This window comes from Carlito syrichta, unplaced genomic scaffold, assembly GCF_000164805.1.
Source record: "Carlito syrichta isolate Samal-C Ts95f unplaced genomic scaffold, Tarsius_syrichta-2.0.1 Scaffold308977, whole genome shotgun sequence".
Lineage (NCBI taxonomy): Eukaryota > Metazoa > Chordata > Mammalia > Primates > Tarsiidae > Carlito > Carlito syrichta.
The window spans coordinates 185974-210928 of record NW_007253073.1 but is presented as its reverse complement, the minus strand read 5'-3'; the positions used below and the strand labels follow the sequence as shown (position 1 = coordinate 210928).

Below are 24955 nucleotides of genomic sequence, written 5' to 3'. Positions count from 1 at the left end.
ATAATTCTTTTCTAAAAGCAGCATATTCAACATATTATTCCTACAATCCCCCGTCTCTTCTTGCACCTGATGCAAATTTGCTGTCTACTAGCAACTCAGTAAATATAAGGGAAAGAACAGTGGAAAGTGCTGATTGTTAGATTTTCAGTTGAAAAATCCAGTAGAGGAGAATGTTTGTAATTTTAGATAAAATGAAATAGGTGGAGGGGGGACAGGCCCTTCTCATAGATCTTAATTTTCTCCACAACCATCTCCATCATGATCACAATATGATTATGATCTGGTGGTTAAGAGGTTGGCCCATGGAGTCACAGAGCCTGACTCCAAATCCTGGTCTTGCCACTTCTAATCCTGCGACCTTGGGTGAGTTGTTTAGTCTCTACTGTGCCTCAGTTTCCTTACCTGCAGCATGAACATTATACCGGTGTCTTATTTGGTTTTGAGGATCAAAGGAGTTAATATATAGAAAGGACTTGGAACTCTCTCTGACATATGGCAGTTCTTCAACAAATGCTAGTGAATATGAGAGAATAGTAAAATGTCTGATTTGCTGGGTTGGTGAAAGAATTATTCTAGTCCCTCTGCTACTGCTGAGTTAGATCACAGACAAATCTCCTGCCCCCCGCTTTGTAAAATGACGATGTTTATTAATCCAGCATGTTGATGAAAATTTCAATGGAACAATAAAGAGATAATGGTTTACTGGTCCTTATTAGTGTACTGCAAATGATTTAACTATACATTTTTCCTAAATTTAATTAAACATATTCATTTTCCCTATGAGCTTATATTAGCTTACAGCAGAATGATTGTTTATTATCTACATTTTATATGTTTATAATAACATAGACATTAAAAGATAAACATTTTCCATTTAAAATATTATATAAATAAACATTAATATTTGTCACAAGGTTTCAAAGCCAAAATTTCTTTTTAATTGTTTATTGTAATATATCACATGGAAATGGAAAAGCACTATCCAGGCAATCATTACAATCTTCAAAATGGGTTTTGAAAATATCAGAAAGACCAGCAAATTGGAAGTCACACATCCTGGATTCTGGTTGCAGTTTCGTCATCACGTTCCTTGACCTTGGACAAGACATTTAACCTTGTTCAGTCCCTTGTGGACATGGCATGCCACCATTGTTATAATCTTGGTTGGCTGACAATAGGACAGTTTGTACCACAAAGATCCAGAACTTGGATCCTGCATGGTGGTATTGTCAGGCAGCATCCTGGCAATGAAATGAGAGAGAAGGCTGGATAAGAGGGTTGGATAAGAGTTAGATGGTCCAAGTGCAAGTCCTTTATTGACCGCTTACAGGTTGTGTGACCTTAGCCCAGTAACTTCATCTCAGTATTGCCTGAGTTTTCTCACCTTTAGAAAGAGGCAAGAATAATAATAATGCCTACTCATGGGAATGGTGAGAAGATTAAATTAGTTAAAGTGTATAGTCTTAAGAAGAATCTGTGGTTTATTCATCCAGCGAATAGTTTTGGAGTACCTATTGTCCTGTCCTGTTTTAGACACTTGGGATACAGCATTAATGAAGCAGACAATATCTTTGTCCTCATGGAGCTTCCATTTCATTGGGAAAAAATAGACAATGAAGATTAAACGTAGTAAACAAAGTGAATTATATAGTAGGTCAGACAATGATAAACACTACAGGAAAAAATGCAACAAAGTGATTCAGGAGTTCCGAGACAAGTGGTTGGGTGACTGGAAACCTGTGAGAGAGCGAGCCATGCAGACACTTGAGGGAAGTACATTCCAGGCGGTGGTAATAGCCAGTGCAAAAGTCCTAGGGAGGCAATGTGTCTGGGGGACTTGAGGCCAGTGAGGCTGGAGAGACACAAAGGGGAGAGGAGTAAGGATAAAAGGTGGGACCAGAGATGAACTTAGAGGTCATTTTCAAGCAAGACATTATTTTTTCCTGTGTGAAAAGGGGTTCATTTCAGACAAGGGAATGATATAAAAATACTCCGTTAGTATTGACTATTATTACCTCTTATCATTAAGCTACATAATGGAAAATTAGCACCTGCTGATAGGCAAAGTTGTGACCAGGCACGCATCATATTAACATCTGCAATGTCAGACACTGGGCTGCAATGGATGTCCCTGTACGTGATTGAAGAACATATTCTGAAAACTGGGGCAGAAGGCAGTGAGCTCTAGGTGAAAGTCAAGGTCAGGGTCAGCATAATCATGCTCAGGGTGATCCAATCACAGGCATATCACAGTTCTTAAGCACATACTTAAGGAATGTTTCTACATTGTTGGTGGGAGTGCAAAGTAGTTCGACCTCTACAGAAAGCAGTGTGGTGATTTTTAAAAGAACTAGAAATGGACCTTCCATATGTTCCAACAATCCCTCTTCTGGGAACACACCCAGAGGAACTCAAATCATTCTACAAAAAAGAGACTTGTATACACATATTTATACACAGTATACACAGTACTATTCACAATAGCAAAAACATGGAATCAACTCTGCTGACCATCAAAAGTGGACTGGATAAAGAAAATGTGGTACATATGCACAATGGAGTATTACATGGCCATAAAGAAGGATGACATCATGGACTTCACAGCAACTTGGATGGATGTGTAGTCCATCATGTCCAGTGATCTATCACAGAAACAGAGAACCGAATACCATATATTCTCACTCATAAGTGGATCCTGAACATTCATCATAATACTATGAAAGAGGGATTGGCAGCAGTGGGACACTGGTGGGGAGAGGGGGACACATAACATCGCTAAGGATACCTGATTCTAAATCATGGGAATTGAGGACCAGTTGGAGGCCCAAACTTCACCTGCATGCAGACTACCTATGTACCTAATCCTGACTTGTACCCACATCTTTACAATAAAATAATGTTTAAGGAGAAAACAAACAAACACTAGCTTCAAAGTTCAATAAACCCAGTTCAAATCCTTTCTCTTTCACAAATTCACTGTGTATCCTAGAGCAAGTACTCAACGTCTCTACCCTTTATTTCTCTCAATTGAACAAGGGGAATGTTAAGATATATCCCAGGGATCTGTGAAGATTAAATGCACCATGAATATAAAACACTCTGCACATGTCATTTTTGCTCAATAAATGGTAGCCACTGCCCTTGGCAAGTAGCAAGCACTAAGCCACAAGGACTGGGGCTCAAGGTGGGACTCCTGACTTGGGCATAGTGATGGCAGCAAGGGAGGTCTTCAAACTCATCATAAATAGGGACTGGGTTGGGTACCAAGACAGAGATTTAAGCAAGAAGAGCAATCTAATATCGTTTCAAAGTCCGGGATGCTTGTCGGGAACTTGGGGACAGGGCAAAAACTCAGTCACTTTAACAGAGTTAAAAATTATTATTTGATCCATGGCAAACTGATGCAGTGCCAAGCTTATGCCCGGGAAGACCAGGAGCTGAATGATCTCAAGCACCAAGCCACAGGGACTGGAGCAGGTTTAAGTTAGGAAACAGGAGGACCCAGCTGGGAGGAGAACACGACTAGGACAGCAGGACTGCTGGCAAGTTATCACAGAAACACTCTCCACTGTTTCCTCTAGGCACTATAATTCTCAATGCCTAAGTGTCAATAAGTAATGTGAAAGGGCTAAATATAATGATAATTTTTTAGTTTATGCTTTGAAACCTAAAACTTACTGCAAGAATGCTAGCAGCAATTTGGTTTGCCATTTTAGTTTCAGTTTGTATGTTATTTCAGAGCTGATCAAAGATATTGGTTGCAGAGAATAAAATAAACCACACATCTTAAATAAACCGCTAAAGAGTGTTAAATTGATTTAAGTGATTTTAGGAATATTAATATTTAACACTTCTCTGTCCCAAGCCTCTTTATGACTACCTATAGCAATAATAAGTATCATTTCATTCTACCATTCTTCATCTTATAATATTACACAGTAAACTGTATAAAATCTTTTTTAAGCATTAGAATGGAAGTGTAGGATTTCAGCTGCTTATTTATGGATAAATTCTTGCATTTTATTCAGTCAATAAAATTATATTTGATTCATGCTTTTTATACTCTGTGTAGATTGAGGTGAATAAAGTACAGGTGTTTCTTTTATTGTTTTTTTGTTTTTTTTTTGCTGTTATTAAAGAAAACTTTACCTTCTACTCACATTCCTTTACAGAAAATTTGATTCTAAGGTGTATGTATGAGGGGGAATCCCCAAAAAACTGAAATTATTTTTTGGGGGGGTTCTTGTAGACGGGCTTCCCCCACTAAGTAAGTGTTTTAGGAACCCATTGGTATCACTGTACAAACTAGCCTTGTTGTGAGAGGCTGCATTCAGCTTCAGTGAATCTTTTTTTTGGAGATTCTTTTCATGCATTTGCCCATTTCATGATGGGAGATTTATGAGCACACCAGCCCACACCACACTGAGTGTTCAGCTTGCAGTTTTTGACCAAAAATGACATGATCCCTGTGTCCCGTTCTCCCTATTCACCCAATCTTGCCCCGAGCAGCCTTTTTTTGTTTTCTCAGATGAAAAAAGTCCTCAAAGGGAAACATTTTGCTGATGTGGAAGAGATGAAACAAAAAATGGCAGAAGCACTTTAAAAAGCAGCAAAATTGGCAAGTTCAAAAACTATTTTGAGCAGTGGAAAAAGCATCTCGATAGGTGTATTGCATCAAATACAGGATACTTTGAAGGTGCCTGAAGTTTAAACATGTGAGAATAAATATACAATTTTTAAATAAATAAATTGTTTTTCTGGGGAGTCCCCCTTTGTATTTCAGTGTCAGTTCCAGTTTTGAGAAATTTTCTAGCTCCCGAATTATGTATCTTTGACGTATCTAAAAATATTCTTACAATTGCACCAATGATATTCACAGGCTTTTTTAAGACATGGGGAGGAGGAAGGTATCTGTAGTCGTGGTGTTAAATGCAATATCAATGAATGTTCCTTAGTGGGAGCATTTGGGTACCAAAGAATCCCATGCTTCCACTTTGGTTTTGGAGTCGCCCAGGTTTCACAGTTTGACAGTGAGTCTGTGAGTGAAGACACGCTGCAGGATAAAAGTAACTCAGACATCTGGATCACAGTACAAGCATTCAAAGGCAGTTGTGAACTGTGTGGCTGCGTCTGTACTTACCCGGGTCCCCAGCCATGTCTGGGGTTCCCTCAGCATTCTTCTCCACCTTGACATTGTCTTCTACTTCCTCTTCTTCTTCTTTTTTGCTTCAACAGCCTCTCTTTCTCTTACAAGTCACTTCCATCTGCTTGTGTGTCAGTGTGGCCCTTCCGCCACATGACTCACTGAGGAATTCCCAAGATGAAAGGCCGTGCTGTCCTCCCTGCCTCTGCCTCCACACTGTCTCCTGCCTGTCACTGCTCAGCGCTCTGTGCCACCCTGGCTTGTTTTGTCAATAACCATTTATTTGTTGCTGGAATAGCAGCAGCCATTACATCTGACCTCCCTGTTTCATCAATTATGGATAGATTATTGGATGTGAACATCTGCAAAAGCTTGCTGTTGAACTCACCTCCTGGCTGGGATTAGATAAAGTACTAAACTGTTGTTTATTGTCAGGCCAAAACTCTACTGGGAAGCCAGGGAATTCCAAGAGTAGCAAAGCCCCATCGAAGTACCAAAATTTGTTTCCTATCGTCACTGTTTCCCCTAAGATTCCAGCCATTTATTATTTACACTTATTACCAGTTGTTATAACCTGCTTGATAAAAGCTCTTGGCAGGCATCGCATTTCCAGTCATTGTCGCTTCTGTCAGAATGGAAATGACTCATAAATTGTTTTCTTGTCTCTCCTATCACTGTGAAAGGGTAATAGACAAAGCTTCTTCTGTGTGAAAGCATTCAGAGGAAGACTTTCTTACCATGTTTTATTTTAAAGAAACATGTTCACACAGCCTGATATGAAAGCATTACATCGTGGATCTAAATTAGGGTTTACCGAGTTTACCAGAATAATGGCCTGAGGTGGAAAGGATATCAAATTGTACAGACAGAATATGCTCAAATGCTTTCCAAAGCTTTCATGGATTTCTGAGAAAGAGAAGCTAAAATGAGATTTTATTGAATCCTGCCTTAAATGAGAACGAAATCTAGTAAGAGGGATTATAGATGATGGCTTTGCCACCAGGAGAGTGACAAATCTCTTAATGGCAATCAGTTCAGGCAGAAATACAGAAATTTTCATAAAATTAGTGTTTATTAAAAACCTTTTAGATAGTCACTCACAAATATAGAATACCCTCTGATCCTTTCCTGCAGAGCCAGAAGCCATTTTGTTCAAGGTGGCCAAACAGAAGAAGGTTGAGTCATCCCTGGGAAGAAGTTGAGGAACTCAGTGTGTCACCATGCTGGTGACTCTTCACAGCTTTTCTCTCTGTTCATTTTGATACCTATCAAAGTAGAAACTGTATTTGTCTCTCATTATTCTAGAGTAAAAGGAAGAAAGAAAATATCTGTATCCCCCTCCAGAGATAGGAAGAGTCATTCTACAAGATACCATGACTATTCTAACATAGTTTCAGTGTTTGGTACACCTGTCCTCACATAGCATAATGGCCACTTGAGCTCATAATGGAGGAAATTTTTATTTGTTTGAGAATGTGACTGAACAAAACAAGCACTTCTTTAGATAAGGGCTTCATGTGTCATATAAAATTTTATTTTAAGTCCTCCTCTATGAATCTTGTTTGTTTGCTGATTCTTAAGCTCTCCTGGGCTGGCTGCTAACTGAAAATGTTTACACACTCTCCATTTACCATAGATATTAAGTGGCATGTTTGTTCCTTGATTGAGTGAGATAGGGTGCAAAAGTCAATACACATAGCAGCTTGTTATAGCCACATTAGTGTTTCTAAAGGTACTTCACTACTAGTGTGTTCCAAGGGCTCCACAATATTCATTCAGTATTCAACATCAGCATAAGACTCGAAGCCAGGGGCCCAATGGAGAGCAAAACAGACATGGTCTCGGCCCTTAGGGCACTTACAATCCAATTGGAGAGAGACAAATAATAGGTAGATACATGTGCCAATGTGGTAAATGCTAGAATAGCATAAAGAAGTGTGTGTGTGTGTGTGTGTGTGTGTGTGTGTGTGTGTGTGTGTACAGGCACTGGAAGAGTTGGAAATGAAATTAGAAAGAATTATACAGGCAGGGCCACCTGCAGGTAACAAGGGCCTGGAGGCAGAGTGAACTGAACCCATTTTTGGTAGTGAACAGTCCACATGGCTGGAATGAGGTTCCCAGAGTACTGCACATCCCAGCAAACTATAAATATTGACATTTCTGAATTGGCAAAGTGAGTGACAATACATGTTTGGACAAATTAGATTTGATAGCACAGCATTTGATTCAACTTGCCACCACGGTCCTTAGTTTCCATAAATTACAGAGAACGGATACTATTGGTAATGCTATCACAAGCATAATGGAATTATTTGTCCCATTCACTTTTCATCTTCATAGAATCATAACCAAGAGGAATGTGATAATTTCTTAGTGAAAAACTACACCAAAAAAAAAACTTTCCTTCCCTCACATTTTTTTCTGACAAAGAAATCACTGATCATCGTATTAACATGTGTCTACTGGCCTATTTCTCTTGCCATGGAAAGAATCAACCTATATTGTTTTTCACTGATAAAGATGGAGGGGAAAAGGGCTTGAAGTTATTTACTTATGACTTTGGCTCTAAACAGCAGTTTTGTCTCTCAGTATTTCTCAGTTTTATTCTTTAGTTTCAAGAAAGAGATTTATTCAGGTTACCTCAAGTAAGGGAGTTGCTTGTAATGATTCTTGTGGCTATGAGAGCGACTATAATCCTACAAATCCCCAGGAATAGAGAACAGTTGGGTCTCACAGAGAGACCAAAAGGTAGTTGAGAACTGGAAGTCTCCTGGAAGATGAGGGGCTGAGTTTTCTTATTGCTCCTTCAGCAGCAGAAGCAGCCAGTTGATTCCTTCTATTAGCATGATAAGATTGGTCTCTTGGTGTTCCTTCATGTTTGAGCACCCTCTGAGCTTGGCCATCACCAAGTACTCAACTGGTCTGAATTCCCAAGAAGGACATGATTGAATTAACTAATCACTATAATCTTTCAATGAACAGAACTTTTTATATCAGGCCACCTCATAGATTTCTAGACTACCTAAAATTTAACTACCTTTTGGTCAAGGTTATTCTAGTAAAATATAAAACAAAGTCTCCAATGCATTTCCTTAGCAGAAGGTTAAGGACTGAAACATTTTTCCTTTTAAGGAGCTGTAAATATAACTCACACTATGATTGAGAAGTACAGGATATTTCATTGCTTTCTGATTTACAGTATAGAAAGTAACAATTGAGAATTAGAATAAAAATTATTCATAAATATGTCTCTTGTTAACATAGTACAAAACTATAATGACCAATTTAGGAAATGGCAGTTATGAGCTATATGTTCCAATTTACTATTGAGGAAAACTTTATGTCTAACTAGATGGGAAACTTTGCCTCATTATTTTGAGGTTTCAGAGTCATTTATGTGTTGGAGGTGTACAGAGAGAGTTTTCGGTGAAAGAAGATTCTTAAACATTTTCTGATATATTTCTGTCCTTATAGCTTTTAAAATTGCAACATAAGCTCCTAACATATGAGCGATAACTAGCAATTCTAATTCAGGCTACAAAATTTAAGAATAACCTTGAATTTTCACCAAGTTACTTAAAATTTATTAAAAATTTGCTATTTTTGTAGAGCACTGATCATTGTATTTATTTGCTATTTAATATTAACTAAATAGTAAATTCAACTCTGTTTACTCTCATCAATTCTAACATAGGAACATTTCTGAAAATAGTGCTTTTTAAAAAAAACTTTTAGATTCAGGGGACATAGGTGCATGTTTGTTACATGAACATATTGAGTAGAAAAGGAGTTCTTTAAGAATATGCAGGACTTATCAAATGAAAAGAAAGTATGAAAATAAAGCTTCAATTGAATAAGATGATTCATTTTTTTGTTTCTTAAAAAAAAAGTGTTAAAAGGCCAGGCACAGTGGCTCACACCTGTAATCCCAGCACTTTGGGAGACCAGTGTGGGAGGATTGCTTGAGCCCAGAAGTTTGAGACCAGCCTAGACAACATAACAAGACTCCATCTTTAAAAAATAAAAATTAAAAAAAATAGCCAGATGTGGTGACACACACCTGTAGTCTCAGCTACTTGGGAAGCTGAGGTGGGAGGATCACTTGAGCCCAGGAGGTTGAGGCTGCAGTGAGCTGTGACTGTGCCACTGTACTCTAGCCTAGGCAACCGAATGAGACTTTGACTCAAAAAAATTTTTTTTATTACCAAAATAGATTTTAAGAAACATAAAATAAATTTATCAAGGATTTTGGTGCCAAAGATAAGAAACAATTAGGACATATGTTAAATTACCAGATATATCAGAGTAGAGTTCTAAAACCCAAATTCTGACCATTTCATCCAACCCCATCATCTTGTAGACTTACAAACTAAAGCACAAGGTCATCAAGTGACTTAAGGGAAGTCATACAATGAGCTCATAGCCAAAGAGAAACTAGAACATATGTCTTGTAACACTCAGTCCCTCTGCCCTGAATCACACAGCCTCCAATTCAGGTGCTGGGCGATGTACACAGTGATTGAATGTATGGCAGATACTCTAAATTATGAGTAGTGGATTTCAGGGAGAATGAGTTCATACCCCGAATGATCAATATTAATAATAGTAAGGCCAGACTGCGCCCAACCCAAGAATATAGTTTCCATGGAATGCAAAGATTGAACTACTTTTGTGTATTATGGTTTACAAAGCTGCACTAGGCTCAGTGTCCATTCAAAATAATATATTTGTAAAAAGAATTGCTGTCTTCATGGCATGTCAGATACTCTGCCTTTTCATAAAGTGTGTAAGAGCCTTGAAGTGAGGCAAGGCCAGTTCTGTTTGCCTCCATGTTTGTTACCTTCCACCAGTACCTATTGCTGGCTCCAGTAAAATACCCCTGAATGCTGTTGTTGCCCAGTCTGGTCCTCAGCCTGTTACTGCAGTGCTTGTCAGAAATCATTAGCCACTGATTTCTTTGACTAATGTTGCAGTTGATTGTCTGAATCATGTTCAGACACTGTAAATGAGGCAGAAACATCCTCCCTGCTCACCAACTGTGAAATGGCTAAAGGGGGTGAGATTGCCAGAAATCAGAATAAATGTATTTCCAATAAGATTTGACAATGATTTCAAGCTCAAGATGGCAAGCTCGACTTTTTTAGTTCTATATTTCTTATTGCATAAGTATAAATCTGTACCACTGCTCCTTTTCCCTCAAAGTAATGCACTGTATTGAGAGAAGGGCTAAACTTTTGTTATAAAATGGCACAATTTGGGGTTTGTGTAGGAGATGTATAGCAAAATGTTAGCTACATTGCTTTTTTATGCTGAGCAAGAAAGAAAGAGATTTAAAAAAATGAACCCTAGGCAAAGGAATCATAATTTCTTATTTACAGACAAATCTGTTGGATATTCTTTGTGGTTTTATAGATAATTTTGGGTCTAGGTGGCTTTATTTAAACCCTTACTCATTCTCTTAGACTTGTAGGCAAAACTAGAAATAAGTTTCATTCTCACTTATTTCATGGTATTCTGCATGACTCTCTATAAGTTTAAGAAGTTTGCAGACTTTCCATCTCCACTTCAGCACTGAAAGGACTGTCACATGAGGAGGGATAATCTGACTTATCTTGTTGTTTCACAAAACACAGCCTTGTCTAGCAGGTGGGAGTTACAGATTTTGCCTCAAGTGAACCAGTCGTTTTTTCAGGTAACTCTCCAGTGATTGAGTGGCTAGCCTCACAAGGGAATATTTTCCAATCATGAAAATTGCTCAAGCGAAGGCTAGATCAAGGTTTCTCAGCAGTGGCACTGTTCACATTTGGGCTGGATAATTCTTTGTTATGGGGGGAGGGGATATGGTGTGCACCGTAGGGTGTTTAGCAGCATCCCTGGCCTTGACCCATTTGATGCCAGTAGCACCTGCCTCCCCATTCTGACAACCTAAAATATCACCAGGCCTTGCCAAATGTCATCTGGCAGGGGTAAAATAACCCCCATTTAAGAATCACTAGGTTAGATAAGCACTAGGAAAAATTAAGGAGTTGCTTCGTTCATATCCTTAGTAAGTACTTTTAAATGTCTCATCTAATTGGAAACTTATAACATCTCTTCAAGGTAGGCTGTATTCATTTTCATCAGAGAGATAAAATCACCTAACACATGCCATTCAGCTCAGCAGTGGACCCACCAGACTCGAAAGACTATGGTATTTGAAGAGTATCTGGACACCCAAAAGAAGATTTAGTTGGTCTATACAGTCACAGAGTAGGAATTTTTACTGATTCGAATGCCGAATTAACTCAGGAAGAAGAAGCAGTGGAGGAAAGTGGTGAGCGGAGAAATGAATGTATATAGAAAAAGAAATACAAAAAAAGAAGTTAAAGAAAGGATATGTGTTCGCTAAAATTCCTACAAAGCTGCAAAATTCCCATCTCAAATAGGCTAGATTCTGCAACTCATTTTTTATGGTGGTTTCTAAGGGGTCATGTTCCCATACTAACAGTGATAGAGTCACCAGCCCAAGCACAGCAGTCCATTTAAACTTCATTTCACTGACCTGTGTTATCTGGTAGTAGTAATCTGAGCTGTGCATGCGCATTGCTATGCCAGAGAGAGAAGGAAAAGTATTTCTTCTCCTTTTCCTTGGCATGGGAACAACTCTGTATACAATTTTAAAAACTTGGAATAATGGGAAACAAGGCAGCCAACTGCACCATCTTGAATGTGGCATGTTTTACTAGACACATTGAGCTGTCAGAAAGTAAAAAGACAAAAACCTATGAGTTAAAAAAAAAAGTCCTGCAAAGGACTATTTTTATGCGCATGTAGAATGAAAGGATGAAAATGAATGGCCAGCCTTATCTTCCCAAACAATAGTCAAATTCTTTCTTTTCATTCAAAAAAGATATATTGCAGTTTGAAAGTTTATCCCTTAATATTATCAGTTAAAACTGGAATAACTTAGTCCACATGATGACACAAAACATTATCTGAGTGAATTTTAAAGCAAGCTTTTCCACTGGACCTTGTTGAATCTATGTATCCCGGTAAAGCTTTATTTTTTTCTCATTGTTTCATTTACTCTTACCTGCAAACTTTTAATCAAGCTGTTTCTATTATTCCTTTAAAATGCAAATTGATTGCTTTTATTAATGAACAGTATTCCATTGCATGCTTATATGAACATTTATTCATCCATTCTCTAGTTGTAATATTTGAGTTGTTTCTATTTCTTGGAGCAGAAATTGCCTACTATAAACCTTCACATACTGATCTTTGTGTCTTCACTTTTCTTGAGTAAATGTATTTAGAGTGCGATTGCAGGAGTTGTATAGTAGATATATGCTCAACTTTATAAGAAAACATCAAATTTTTTTCAGAGTAGCAATGAACTGCTGATACATGCAGCCCAACATGGGTGAATCTCAAAAGGGTGATGCTAAGTGAAAAGAGCTGATGCAAAGGCTACATATCGTATGATTTTTATATGACATTCTGAAAAAGGCGCAACAGTAGGGACAGAAAAAGGGCATAAGAGAATATTTGGTGTGATAGAGATAATCTGTATCTTTATTGTAGTGGCAATTACACAACTGTGTACATTTTTCAAAATTCAAGGACCACTCCACTTAAAAAGGATGAATTTTACTGGATGCAAATTATACTTCAGTCAAAGTCTTAGGCCAGGTATGATGGTGCCCTCCTATAATACCAACAATTTGGGAGTCCCAGGCAAGAGGATTGCTTGAGCCCAGGAGTTCAAGACAAGCTTAGGCAACATAGCAAGACCTCATTTCTACAAAAAAAATTTTTTTAAATGAGCCGGGCATAATGGGGTATATCTCTAGTTCCAGTTACTCTGGAGACCGAGCAGGAGAATCACCTGAGTCCAGGAGGCTGAGGCTGCAGTGAGCTGTGATCTTGCTACTGCACTCTGGCCTGGGAGACAAAGTGAGACCTCAACTCAAACAAACAAATAACATAACTTTTAAAAACTGTCTTTTAAAAGAAAGAATACAGGAACTTAGAAGAGAGTGAAGTAAAACCTTCAAAATTCTCAAGGAAATACTAACTTAATACCCTATATCCAACTAGTGCAACCTCTTTGGAAGACAGTGGTAATCTCTGAAAGAACTAGAAATTGACCTTCCATATGATCCAGCAATCCCCCTATTGGGAATATACCTGGAGGAACTCAAGTCATTCTACCAAAAAGATACCTGCACACACATATTTGTTGCAGGTCTATTTACAGTAGCAAAAACATGGAACCAGCGGTGATGCCCATCAAAGCTGTACTGGATTTTTTAAAATGTGGTACATATATACAATGGAATATTATGCAGCCATAAAGAAGGACAAAGATATGGACTTTGCAGCAACTTGGATGGATTTAGAATCTATCATATCCAGTGATCTATCACAGAAACAAAAAACACAGTACCATATGTTCTCACTCATAAGTGAACCTTGAACAATTATCATAAAACTATAAGAAAGAGATTGGCAGTAGTGGAAAACTGCCAGGGGGTGGGGGGGGTGGGGTGGGATTGGAAGCTGAGAGAAACTACCAGGGGAGGGAGGGGCACACCTTATCAACAAAGGTACCTGCATAATGAACATTTGTATGCCTAACTGTGAATTGAGCCCCACATCTTTAAAATAAGGAAAAAACCCTATATCCAACCAAACTGTAAAGTGTAAGGGTAAATAAAGATTTCTACACACACACACATGGAATAAAATGAAACACAGATTGAGTTCTCTTCTTGTATAAAGGCTCTTGCAGCTGTATTTAATCATTCTTACAATTATCTGAAATTTATTCATTCACTTATTTCATTACAAATTGTCTCCCTATCACCCAAATACAATGTGGGTGCACAGGGCCATAAATTTTGTAATTATTGGCTACTGCATCCCTAGTTCCTAGAACAAGTCTTTGTCCATAAAAGACACTCGCTATTTGTGTAAAGTATTAATGTCTGGACTAAATTTTTAGCCTTTTATACAGACTTACAGCACAATATAATGTCAGTGCCTATGTATCTTATTCCCTTAGCAAGATCTTTACAAGCAGGAATATAATTTTATATCTAGCAGTCATGTCTAATGGAATGTACTAGAAGAGTTCTTTGCATAACACATTGGTTCTGAAGTTGGGCATTATGAAGAAAGTGGTAACAAGAAGGAATGAAAATAGCATGTAGTTACCTTTGTAGATATCATATCTGCAGCTTCAAATTTGCCTCACTCCCTTTTCCATCATGTCCATGCTACTGTGATAAGGAATGTTGTAGAAAATCACATGGAGTTTCTAGAAAACCTGAAGGTACAAGACAAAAAAAAAGGAAGGAAGGAAGAAAGATGATAGTAACCAGCACCTGCTTAAGACAATAAGAGTTCATGTCAAAGATCAGATGTCAAGTCAAGGCTGTTTTGTTTGTTTTGTTTTGCTTATCACATTTGCCCCGAAATTTTCCTGCCACAGACTTTCTGAATTATTCCAATGCACTTTGTTAAACTGCATGAAACATCCTACTCAGAAGAAATAATTTGGGGCTAACAAACTTTTTTTTTTAAGTTGCAACTTTCTGCAGTTTTGAAGTTAAATTGAGGGGGAAGTTGTGATTCAGAGCCTATCTGCAGATCCCAGTATCCACCAACAGGTGTATGGGCACACTGAGAAAGATAGAACCCTCCCCAAATCATTTTATGAAGCTCACATCACACTGATACCCAAGCCAGGTAAAGACCCAACAAAGAAAAAGAACTACAGGCCAATATCTTTGATGAACATAGATGCCAAAATTCTTAACAAGATCCTAGCAAACCAGATTCAACAACACATCTCAAAAATCATCCATCATGACCAAATAGGTTTCATCCCTGGGACACAAGGCTTGTTCAACATTCACAAGACAATAAATGTAATTAAATACATCAACAGATGTCAGAACAAAAACCACATGATTATATCATTAGATGCAGAAAAAGCTTTTGATGAAATCCAGCACTGTTTCTTGATAAAAACCCTCGAACATTTAGGCATACATGGAACATACCTCAAAATACTAAAAGCCATCTACAAGAAATCCACAGCAAGCATACTCCTAAACAGAAAAAATTTGGAACCATATCCCCTGGAAACTGGAAAAAGACAAGGATACCGACTCTCTCTCCTCCTGTTCAATGTAGTATTGGAAGTCCTGGCTAGAGCAATCAGAAAAGAGAAGGCTATCAGGGGTATCCAAATAGGAAAAGAGGAAGTCAAGTTATCTCTCTTTGCAGATGACATGTTTGTATACCTTGAAAACCCAAGAGAATTTGTCAAAACCCTCCTTGTACTGATAAAGGACTTTGGCAAAATCTCAGGGTATAAAATAAATGTGCAAAAGACAATTGCATTTCTTTACACCAATAATAAACAAACAGAAACCCAAATAAAAACCACAATCCCATTCACAATAGCCACAGAAAAATGAAATACCTTGGCATCTTCCTAACCAGGGATGTGAAAGACCTTTACAATGAAAACTACAAAACACTGCTCAAAGAAATAAAAATTGACACAAACAAGTGGAAAAATATCCCGTGTTCATGGATTGGAAGAATCAACATTGTGAAGGTGTCCATCTTACCTAAGGCAATCTACAGATTTAATGCAATACTCATCAAATTACCAGCAACATTTTTCTCAGAGCTAGAAAAAAAATACAGGAATTCATATGGAAACACAAATGACCAGGAATAGCCAGAACAATCCTCAGCAAAAAAAAAAACAACCAGGAGGTATCACATTACCAGACTTCAAACTTTACTATAAAGCTACAATAATCAAAACAGCTTGGTATTGGTACAGGAACATGTATATAGACCAATGGAATAGAATTGAGATTCCAGAAGCAAAATCTCAATTTCTCAACCAACTCATCTTCAACAACACTTCCACCACCCATCACTGGGGAGAGGAGAACCTATTCAGTAAATGGTGCTGGGAAAACTGGCTGACCACATGCAGAAGATTCAAACAAGACCCCTGTCTATCTCCATACACAAAAATTAACTCTAAATGGATCAGAGACCTAAATGTAAAACCTCAAACCATATGAACTTTCGAAATACAGGACACACCCTTATGGAAATTGGAACTGGCATCCAATTCCTGAACAAAACCCGAAACGCACGGGCCATAAGAGACAAGATAGACAAGTGGGACCTCGTTAAACTGACAAGCTTCTACAAAGCCAAAGAAACTATCAAGAGAGCAGGGAGACAACCCACAGACTTGAAAAAAGTATTTGCCAACTCCATGTCTGACAAAGGCCTAACATCTTGGATCTACAAGGAACTCAAATGTGCTGAAAAGAAAAAAAACAAACAATCCCATTACAAAGTGGGCAAAAGATATGAACAGACACTTCTCAAAGGAAGACATCCGAGCAGCCAACAGACACATGAAGAAATGTTTGACCTCACTAATCATCAAGGAGATGCAAATTAAAACTACACTGAGATACTACCTAACTCTAGCTAGCATGGCCATTATTAATAACTCAAAAAATAACAGATACTGGAGAGGATGTGGTGAAAAGGGAACACTTCTACTGTTGGTAGGAGTGTAAACTAGTGCAACCTCTATGGATAGTGTGGCAATTCCTAAAAGCTCTAAATATTGACCTCCCATATGACCCCACAATCCCCCTACTGGGAATATACCCTGAAGAACTCAAATAACTCTATAAAAAAGATACCTGCACATGTAAGTTTATTGAAGCATTGTTCACAATAGCAAGAACCTGGAATCTACCATGCTGTCCATCAAAAGAGGACTGGATTAAAAAAATGTGGTACATATTCATGATGGAATACTACGCAGTCATAAAAAAGAACAAAATCATGAATTTCACAGCAACCTGGAAGGAACTAGAGTTTATAATACTAAGTGATCTCTCACAGAAACAAAGATCTGAGCATCATATGTTCTCACTCATAAGTGGACCTTGAACATGTATGGTAATACTATAAGAAAAGGATTGATGGTGGCAGAAATCTATGAGGGGCAGGGAGGAGAAGGGAGGTGGAATTAATGGTAGTCAATATCTGTCTGGGGATGAGGGGACACACCTTATCAACAAGGGTGCCTGAACAATGCATATTTGTATAGCTAACCCTTAACTGTACCCCACAATTTTAAAATAAAAAATATATTTAATAATAAAAAATAAAATAAATTAAAATAAATTAAAAGTTGCAACTTTCTCTGGCAGAGTTAATGATCTTTGAGTCATTCATACCAAAGTCTAAGTAGGAATTAGTTTAATCAACTACTTTTCTTCTACTTATTGAGGAAATTGCCCTAGGGAAATGTGAACACTCAGGTTAAAGGGCGTGTGCCAAAAGGATAGAGAGGAGATGACATATTACTTCAGAAATTTTCCCAAGGAAGACATTTTTACCCAAGGAAAACTGAAAAAAAATTTTTTTTTCCTTGATCATTCTCTTCTTTCTCTTCCAAGGAGCAAACAAAATATGAACCGGGAAAGGGTATCATGAGGTATCCTTGTAGTGATGGAATTTTTCTGTATCTTGATTGTGATGGTGGTTACATGAATATATTCCCATGATAAAATAGCGTAAAACTTAATCACACACACTAGTGCATGTAAAATTGGTGAAATCTGAATATAAGGCCAGTGGACTACTTTTTATACAATCTTTATTGATACATATTAGTATAATAGGTGCACATATTTTGGTGGTGCATGTAATATTTTGCTATCTGAATACAATATGTAATGCTCACATCGGAGAATTTATCTTTTCTTTGTGTTGGGAACATTACAATTCTTTTCTTCTAGCTGTTTTGAAGTATGTACAACATTATTACTAGCTATAATTTCCTAGTGATTTTGAAATATGCAACAGTTATCACCTATAATTTCTCTACTGTACTACCAAATACTAGAACTTATTTTACTTGCATATGGTACTTATAAGGCCAGCGGATTATATAGTTGTCAATTCCCTGGTTGTGATAGTGCATAATAATTATGCAAAATGTCATCATTTGGAAAAACTGAATGAAAGGTATACTAGATCTCTCTGTACTAGTTCTTGCAACAGCATGTGACTCTACATTTATTTTTCAGAGTGTTTAAAACAAATAAACTAAAATAGTATTTTCTTATAAAGTCTAGATGGACAGAGAAGTTGCAAACAGCCCCATCTAATTTGGAGAGTCATAGTCATCTTAGTGGTTCAAAGTAAGTTTCAGTTGTGAAAATGAGTCTAAGGTCCATGATGGATAGAACTTTTTTCTGTTTTAATGTTATCTCAACTAAAGGGCATATAAGAGAGAAATTGCAGTGGGGTAACAGAGGAAGACAGGAAGGAGGAAATACCAAATACCAAATACAGCTTTCCCTCAATATACTTGCAGAGGGAGGCCTGGAGGAGTGGTCACAGGACCACCCACAGATTATGCACACACACTCAAGTCTCCCAGTTGGCCCTGGGAAGTTGCCTATGGGAACAAACCGCCCTCTGTATAATCCCATTAATTCTGTATTTTCAATCAGCGTTTGGTTGAGAAAAAAAAATCCGCATATTGGCTGGGCGTAGTGGCTCATACCTTGTAATCTCAGCATTTTGGGAGCCGAGATGGGGGATTGCTTGAGCCCAAGAGTTAAAGACCAACCTAGGCAGCAAAGCAAGATTTCATCTCCACACACACACACACAAAAGTAATAAAATAAAATTAAAAATTTACTTATTAAGTGGACCCCTGCAGTTTAAACTTGTGTTAAGGGCCAACAGTAACTCATTTTCTTCTGTTCCAAGGTACCCTCATAACTTGTAGTCTTAAGCATGGAAAGAAAAGAAAATTATTGCGTGCTTGATATTTTTAGACCTAATAATGTCTTCCTATATGTCTCCTTTAAGGTGCCAATGCTCAGGCAAAAAATTTATTCCTGTAAATTTTAAATTCTGAGAGGACACGTCGGCTTTTCTACTATCTCTCAGACAGGTAGATGATAGATATTCTATTCATGTTTTTGGCAGGTGACAATATTTGACTTAAATTTACTGCAATTTGCTATTGCGGTAAATGACATTAATAATCCTTAAATATAATTTTACAATCATCAATTCTTAAAAGAATTTGTAGTGTATCTCCAGCATTATTCTTTTGTACATTCCCATTTGTTATGCTAAATATTCCATTAGTTTTGTTTTTAGGTGACCACAGCAATTATTTCATTTTAAGAACTTGGATTTTATTTAAAAATGTGTTTCCAAGTACATCAGTTTCATTTTGGTGAGAGGCTAGTCTGTAGTCTTTAAAGTTTAGTGAAACAGTTTTCAAAGTTTCATCTTCATTATTCACTGAAATTACTGGATGAATTGTATCAAGTAGCATTCAGTTTTTATTAGGTATGTAAACTGACTTTTCCAACTTTGATAACCTGTTATTATGAAGTTTGGTGTCCATTGAAATTTACATAGTAACATGCTAAATCAGTGTTTTCCTCTGTCTTTTGACAAAGGTTGATTAAGTTAATCACCCATTAGATTTTAAAGGTATATGTTTTCAATTCACCTAAATACTTTGTCTCCGGGGATTCTTGGTTCTTGCTGGTCTTTGATTCACAGTGATAGATTTTAATCATCCAGATCTTGGATTTGCTCCCAATATATTGCACGCCACAGGGATATTCAATCAAGTACAGTGAATCCCTCAGATTTCCACACTGTATTTTCTCATGTGGAGTATTCTTTGTAAAAAAGGTTTCACTCTTTGTCTAATGATTCAAGTTGATCAATATTTATTAATTGTGATTAATAAGGTAGGTAAGACTTACACCTTACCTATTTAAGATGCTGGTAAAGTGGCTTACCATACATCAATCAGTATTAAAGCAATTTTCTCTTCTGCAGAATTCATAATCCCGTGTTATTTTCCCATTCATTTCTGTATTATTTTACTTTAATGAAGACCTTCTTTCTTTCTTTAGTTTGAGGTATACCGTTCACCAATCCACTGGGTTTTGCCTTTAAATCTCCTGTGATTGCACCTGTATGCACCCCTCTGTCCCACTACAGCGCACACTCCCAAGGGACAGAAGCTCAGTCTTTGATTCAGAGCAGACCTTCTGCCAAGGTCCTCAGATGGATTTCATGTGATTGACTGTTTCCCTGTTTGGCCAATAATGAATTGTATTCTTCCTGTTGCTTATATATTTCCTGTTGTTAAATAAATTGTTTAAGGAAATACCCACATTCTCTCAAACCACAAATAAGATAAGATGGCATTTCTCTGAGGGAAAAAGCTCTCCCCAGGAGCAACTGTTCACTGGTGACTGGTTGACAGATTCCCAAAGAATTCTTGTTCTAAGGTTTATGTAGCACTTTATTTGGTAGCCTCACAAGCACACTCAGAGACAGGTTTTCTTTTTTACTTACAAAGAAATTAAACTCAAGGAGCTGCCCTGACCCAAATATGTTGGAGATGGAAAAACTAGGACTCGGGTCCATGTGTTCTTATTCTAAGGTTATTGTTTATTTTAATAGACCATGTCTATCTCCAGGAGGAAGTTACTATAGAATTAATTCTGAGACCACCTAACCCCAGTAAGAATGGCCATCATTAACAAAACAAACAGCTACAGATGCTGGCAAGGATGCGGAGGAAAAGGAAGACTTCTACACTACTGGTGGGAATGCAAACTAGTGCAACCTCTTTGGAAGACAGTATGGCAATTTCTGAAAGAATTAGAAATTGACCTTCCATATGACCCAACAATCCCCCTACTGGAAATATACTCAGAGGAACGCAAATCATTCTACAAAAAAGATGCTTGCACACGCATGTGTGTTGCTGCCCTATTCACAATAGCAAAAACATGGAACCAACCATACTGCCTATCAAAGCTGGACAGGATTTTTAAAATGTGGTACATATGGGAATATTATGCAGCCATAAAGAAGGACAAACATATGGACTTCGCAGCAACTTGGATGGATTTAGAGTCTATCATACTCAGTGATTTATCACAGAAACAAAGAACAGTACCATACGTTCTCACTTATAGCAGACCTTGAACAATTATTATAATGCTATAAGAAAGGATTGGCAGTAGTGGGAAACTGCTAGGGAAGGGGGTAGTGGGATTGGCAGTGGAGGGAAACTGCCAGGGGAGGGAAGGGCACACCTCATCAACAAGGGTACCTGCATAATGAACATTTGTATACCTAATCCTGAATTGTACCCCACTTTAATTAAAAGAAAAGAATTAAGTCTGAGACCAAAGCTGAAAGCCAAGATGGAGTTGTTTTTGGAATAGAAGGTATCACCACTGAAGTATCTACCTGTAATTTCTTGGACACTTGCCCTTGTATCCATGGGCTAAAATATCACACCTCTCAGATAAAATTGGACACCTCTGAATGTAACCATGTGTTTCAGGGCCCATGGTGGCCTGGGACATGGGAGAGTGGTGTGGTATAAGCACATTTTAAGCCCTGGAGAAATCTGCCTTCAGACATTGCTAATTCATAGTTGCATCCATCCAAAGTCTAGAGCACTGGACTGTAAATGCCTTGAGGGTTGCAAGCATGTTCTTATCTACTTAAAATTTCCTGTGGTCTAATATAGTGCCTGGGACACAATAACAGTATTTGCTGAAAGAACACATGAACTATTTTAGCACAAAATATAATATTCAATCTTTCTTCTGAAGTTCTAGAATGTCACTTAAAAATATATGAATCAAAAAAAGACTAGAGAATCTCTTCCTAAATATTTTGATATTGGGATTCAAAGAGGTCTCTTGTAAATTCACAAAATTCAAAGAGGTTCTGCCCCTTAACTCTGAAAGGCCTGTGTCAAGTCATATCAGATTAAATCTAAGGGTAGTCAGTTATGCAAGAGAATGAAAACAATATTCTCAGGTTTATATAAGGCTTATTAAGAGACAAAAATGAGAACCAAAGATTGTAAGAATGAATGTTTCCAAATTGCTAAATGAATAAATTTTTAATATTCTCGCCACAAAGAAAATAAGTTGGTAAAGTAATGGGTATGTTATTATTTGTCAATTAAAAATAAATACATTTTTAAAGTACAAAAAAAGACAAAATTTTGAATCATGCAGGTTTAGCAGAAATTAAAACCCTGGGGAATTGTGTATATATACACAATATGTATATGTGTGTGTGTGTGTGTGTGTGTGTGTATCTGTGAATAAGATTTAACATCAGTTTTATTTAACTTGCAAACCACATGAAAACCAAATTTTATGAGGTATCACAATAACCTCATTGAAATTATTTCCCAAATATTAACTTTAAGAAAGTAAAGATGAATATCAACCCCTCTCCTAACATGTAAACCTTCTGGGCTGCCTAGGTCAGGCCATAGAACACAAGGTATATTTCTGTCCCCCTCACACTGAATCTCTCTTCCAAATGCAGTCAAATGACTTTCACTAATTCTTTCTTAGAAAATGTGCAAAAAGGATTTCCATAGAGGCCTTTGGAGATTTCCTGTGTCCTCATGTGTGTAATAGGTTGGGTCAAGTTACAATGAAGGAGAAAAGAATGGGGATTTTGTTTCCTGCTGGCCATTGGAAGCGGGGGGAAAAAAGAAAAAGGAAAATTGTACCATACAGATGATGTCAGTATTAAATTAAATTAAGATCATATGTTTGGCTGTGGCAGATGTAATCTTTTGATTATTGAAGAGATTGTTGGTAATGAAGTACATTTGTAAGAAATATTTTTACTGTATACTGTATACATGTACAAACTGTGAGATATGCGTCTCATAAAATGATAGATTTAGAAATTGCGTGTCACCTAAATACATGCTTTTCAAACAGATATTTATAGGAAGAAAAGTGATATTTAAGCTACCATAGTAGAATATTATAATCTGCCTTATATTACATTAGATAATAGTCTCATATTTTAAAATAACATTGTAAACCATTCAATTATTTATTCTCACCTAAGTTATATCAATTGGAATGTTTGAGATTATGCAAGGAAAGAATTATTTTTACAAAAGTAAGACCTCACTGTCATGGCTTAAAGAGATTGCCATGAAACGCACTATACTATAGATAAAAATAAACTAAACCAACATGAATTTTTAATAAACAGAAACATTTTTATAGAGACATTAAAAACAGCTATTAATTTTAATCTTTTCTGTTATGAAACAAAACATCAGTGTATCTGAACGTGCTATAGGTTCAATATGTATTTCTCTTCTTGATAGGCCCTTAACACTTACAGTCAAATCTCCGCAGACCTGGATGATGATCTCAGCCTGGGGAGAGCCTATGAGGCGATCGCCAAGGTCCTGCAGAGGTAAGTTAGCACATCCTCATCTTGCTGTCACTGTGAGTTCACTCAACTGTGAAAGACTTAAATTGTTTGAGGTCTGTCGCTTTCCATTACTCCCTGCTTAAATTTTAAGCAGTGCCCTTCTTAAGTGACCCTTTCATCGTAAGTTATTTTAAACCAATGTGGTATTTTAGAATATGCATCTAAACTCTTCTTTGTCTATTCCTCCTTTGCATTATCTTCTTTTTGGTTTTCTGAAAGTTTAGTGATGACCTTGAATAAAAGAGAAAAAAAAAAAAAAAACAGATCACACCTCACAGGTTAAGAAAGCAGAGATCACGGAAAGATGTAATACGCTTCAGTAGCTGTGGCTCACCATAACCTTTCCAGATCTCTTCTTTGAGGAAAGTTTCCATTTGTGCTTCAATCGTGCTTCTTCCATTAAGACATCTCTCCTTAGAGCATATCTGGATAAGCAATTGGGTACAAAACCAATATTCCCAATATTTCATTTAAAACAGAAAATGTTAACTATATGAAAAACTTCTGATACATATTTTTGCGTGGAAGATATGTGATTTGTCTTTCACTCATTGTATTGCAATCACTTTGTATGCCATTTAATTATTACAGCATATAGTAGTATTTGACTTAAACCGAGGTAGAATAACAATAATGAAAGTTATCAGAGCGAAGGCCTTGGTTTTTTTTATATGTTTTCTTATATCCAAGATATATCTTTTTAATGATAGTAGTGGTGGTGGTATTAGTAATGGTAGTAACAGATATAGCTTGTGTTAAGTTCCAATTTCTCCCCATCTGTATTTCATGCATGGCTATGTTTTAAAAGATAAAATTGTTGTTAAAAGGCATTTGAAAGATTAAATGCCTAGTAAACCGAAATTGGAATCATCATTATATAAGCACCATTATTAATGTAATAACCATTTCTTAAAATACAAATACCAATGAAATGAAAGTTACTTTATGAAATACAAAATAAAGTGCAGTCATCACTGGATAAGTGGTTTAGGAACACAGACATATTTATAAGGAGAGTTATGGTCATTTGCTCAAGAAAGACAAAACTCGTCACAGGTTAGGCAAACCTCCTGTAAGTGCTATGGTCCCTCCAAACAAGGACTGGTAACTCATCCGTGGAAAACTAGTTAAAGGGCTCAACCGGCCCTTAAAAGTTTTTCTTTCCAAATAACAACCCAGAGGAAGCAGATGACTGAATACAAAGAGGAGACTGGTAAGAATTCAACTTAAAGCTGGGCTCAGTGGCTCAGCCTGTAATCCCACGCCTTTGGGCGATTGAGGTGAGTGGATTGCCTGAGCCCGAGGGTTCGAGACCCGCCTGGGCAGCGAGACCTCATCTCTACAATAAATCAAAAAATTAGCAGGGCGTGGTAGCGCATGCCTGTAATTCCGGCTACTTGGAAGGCTGAGGAGGAAGGATCGCCGGAGCCCAGC

General features: G+C 37.3%; 1 protein-coding gene across 2 annotated transcripts in view; it reads left to right on the top strand.

The window, feature by feature from the left end:
- Positions 1-24955, top strand: part of TTC29 (tetratricopeptide repeat domain 29) — a 265274-nt gene that overhangs the window by 113161 nt on the left and 127158 nt on the right. For both annotated transcript variants that reach the window (XM_021716824.1, XM_008066516.2), the window contains exon 9: positions 23412-23503. In XM_021716824.1, coding sequence (XP_021572499.1) covers positions 23412-23503 — 92 coding nt within the window. The remainder of the gene's footprint in view (positions 1-23411; positions 23504-24955) is intronic.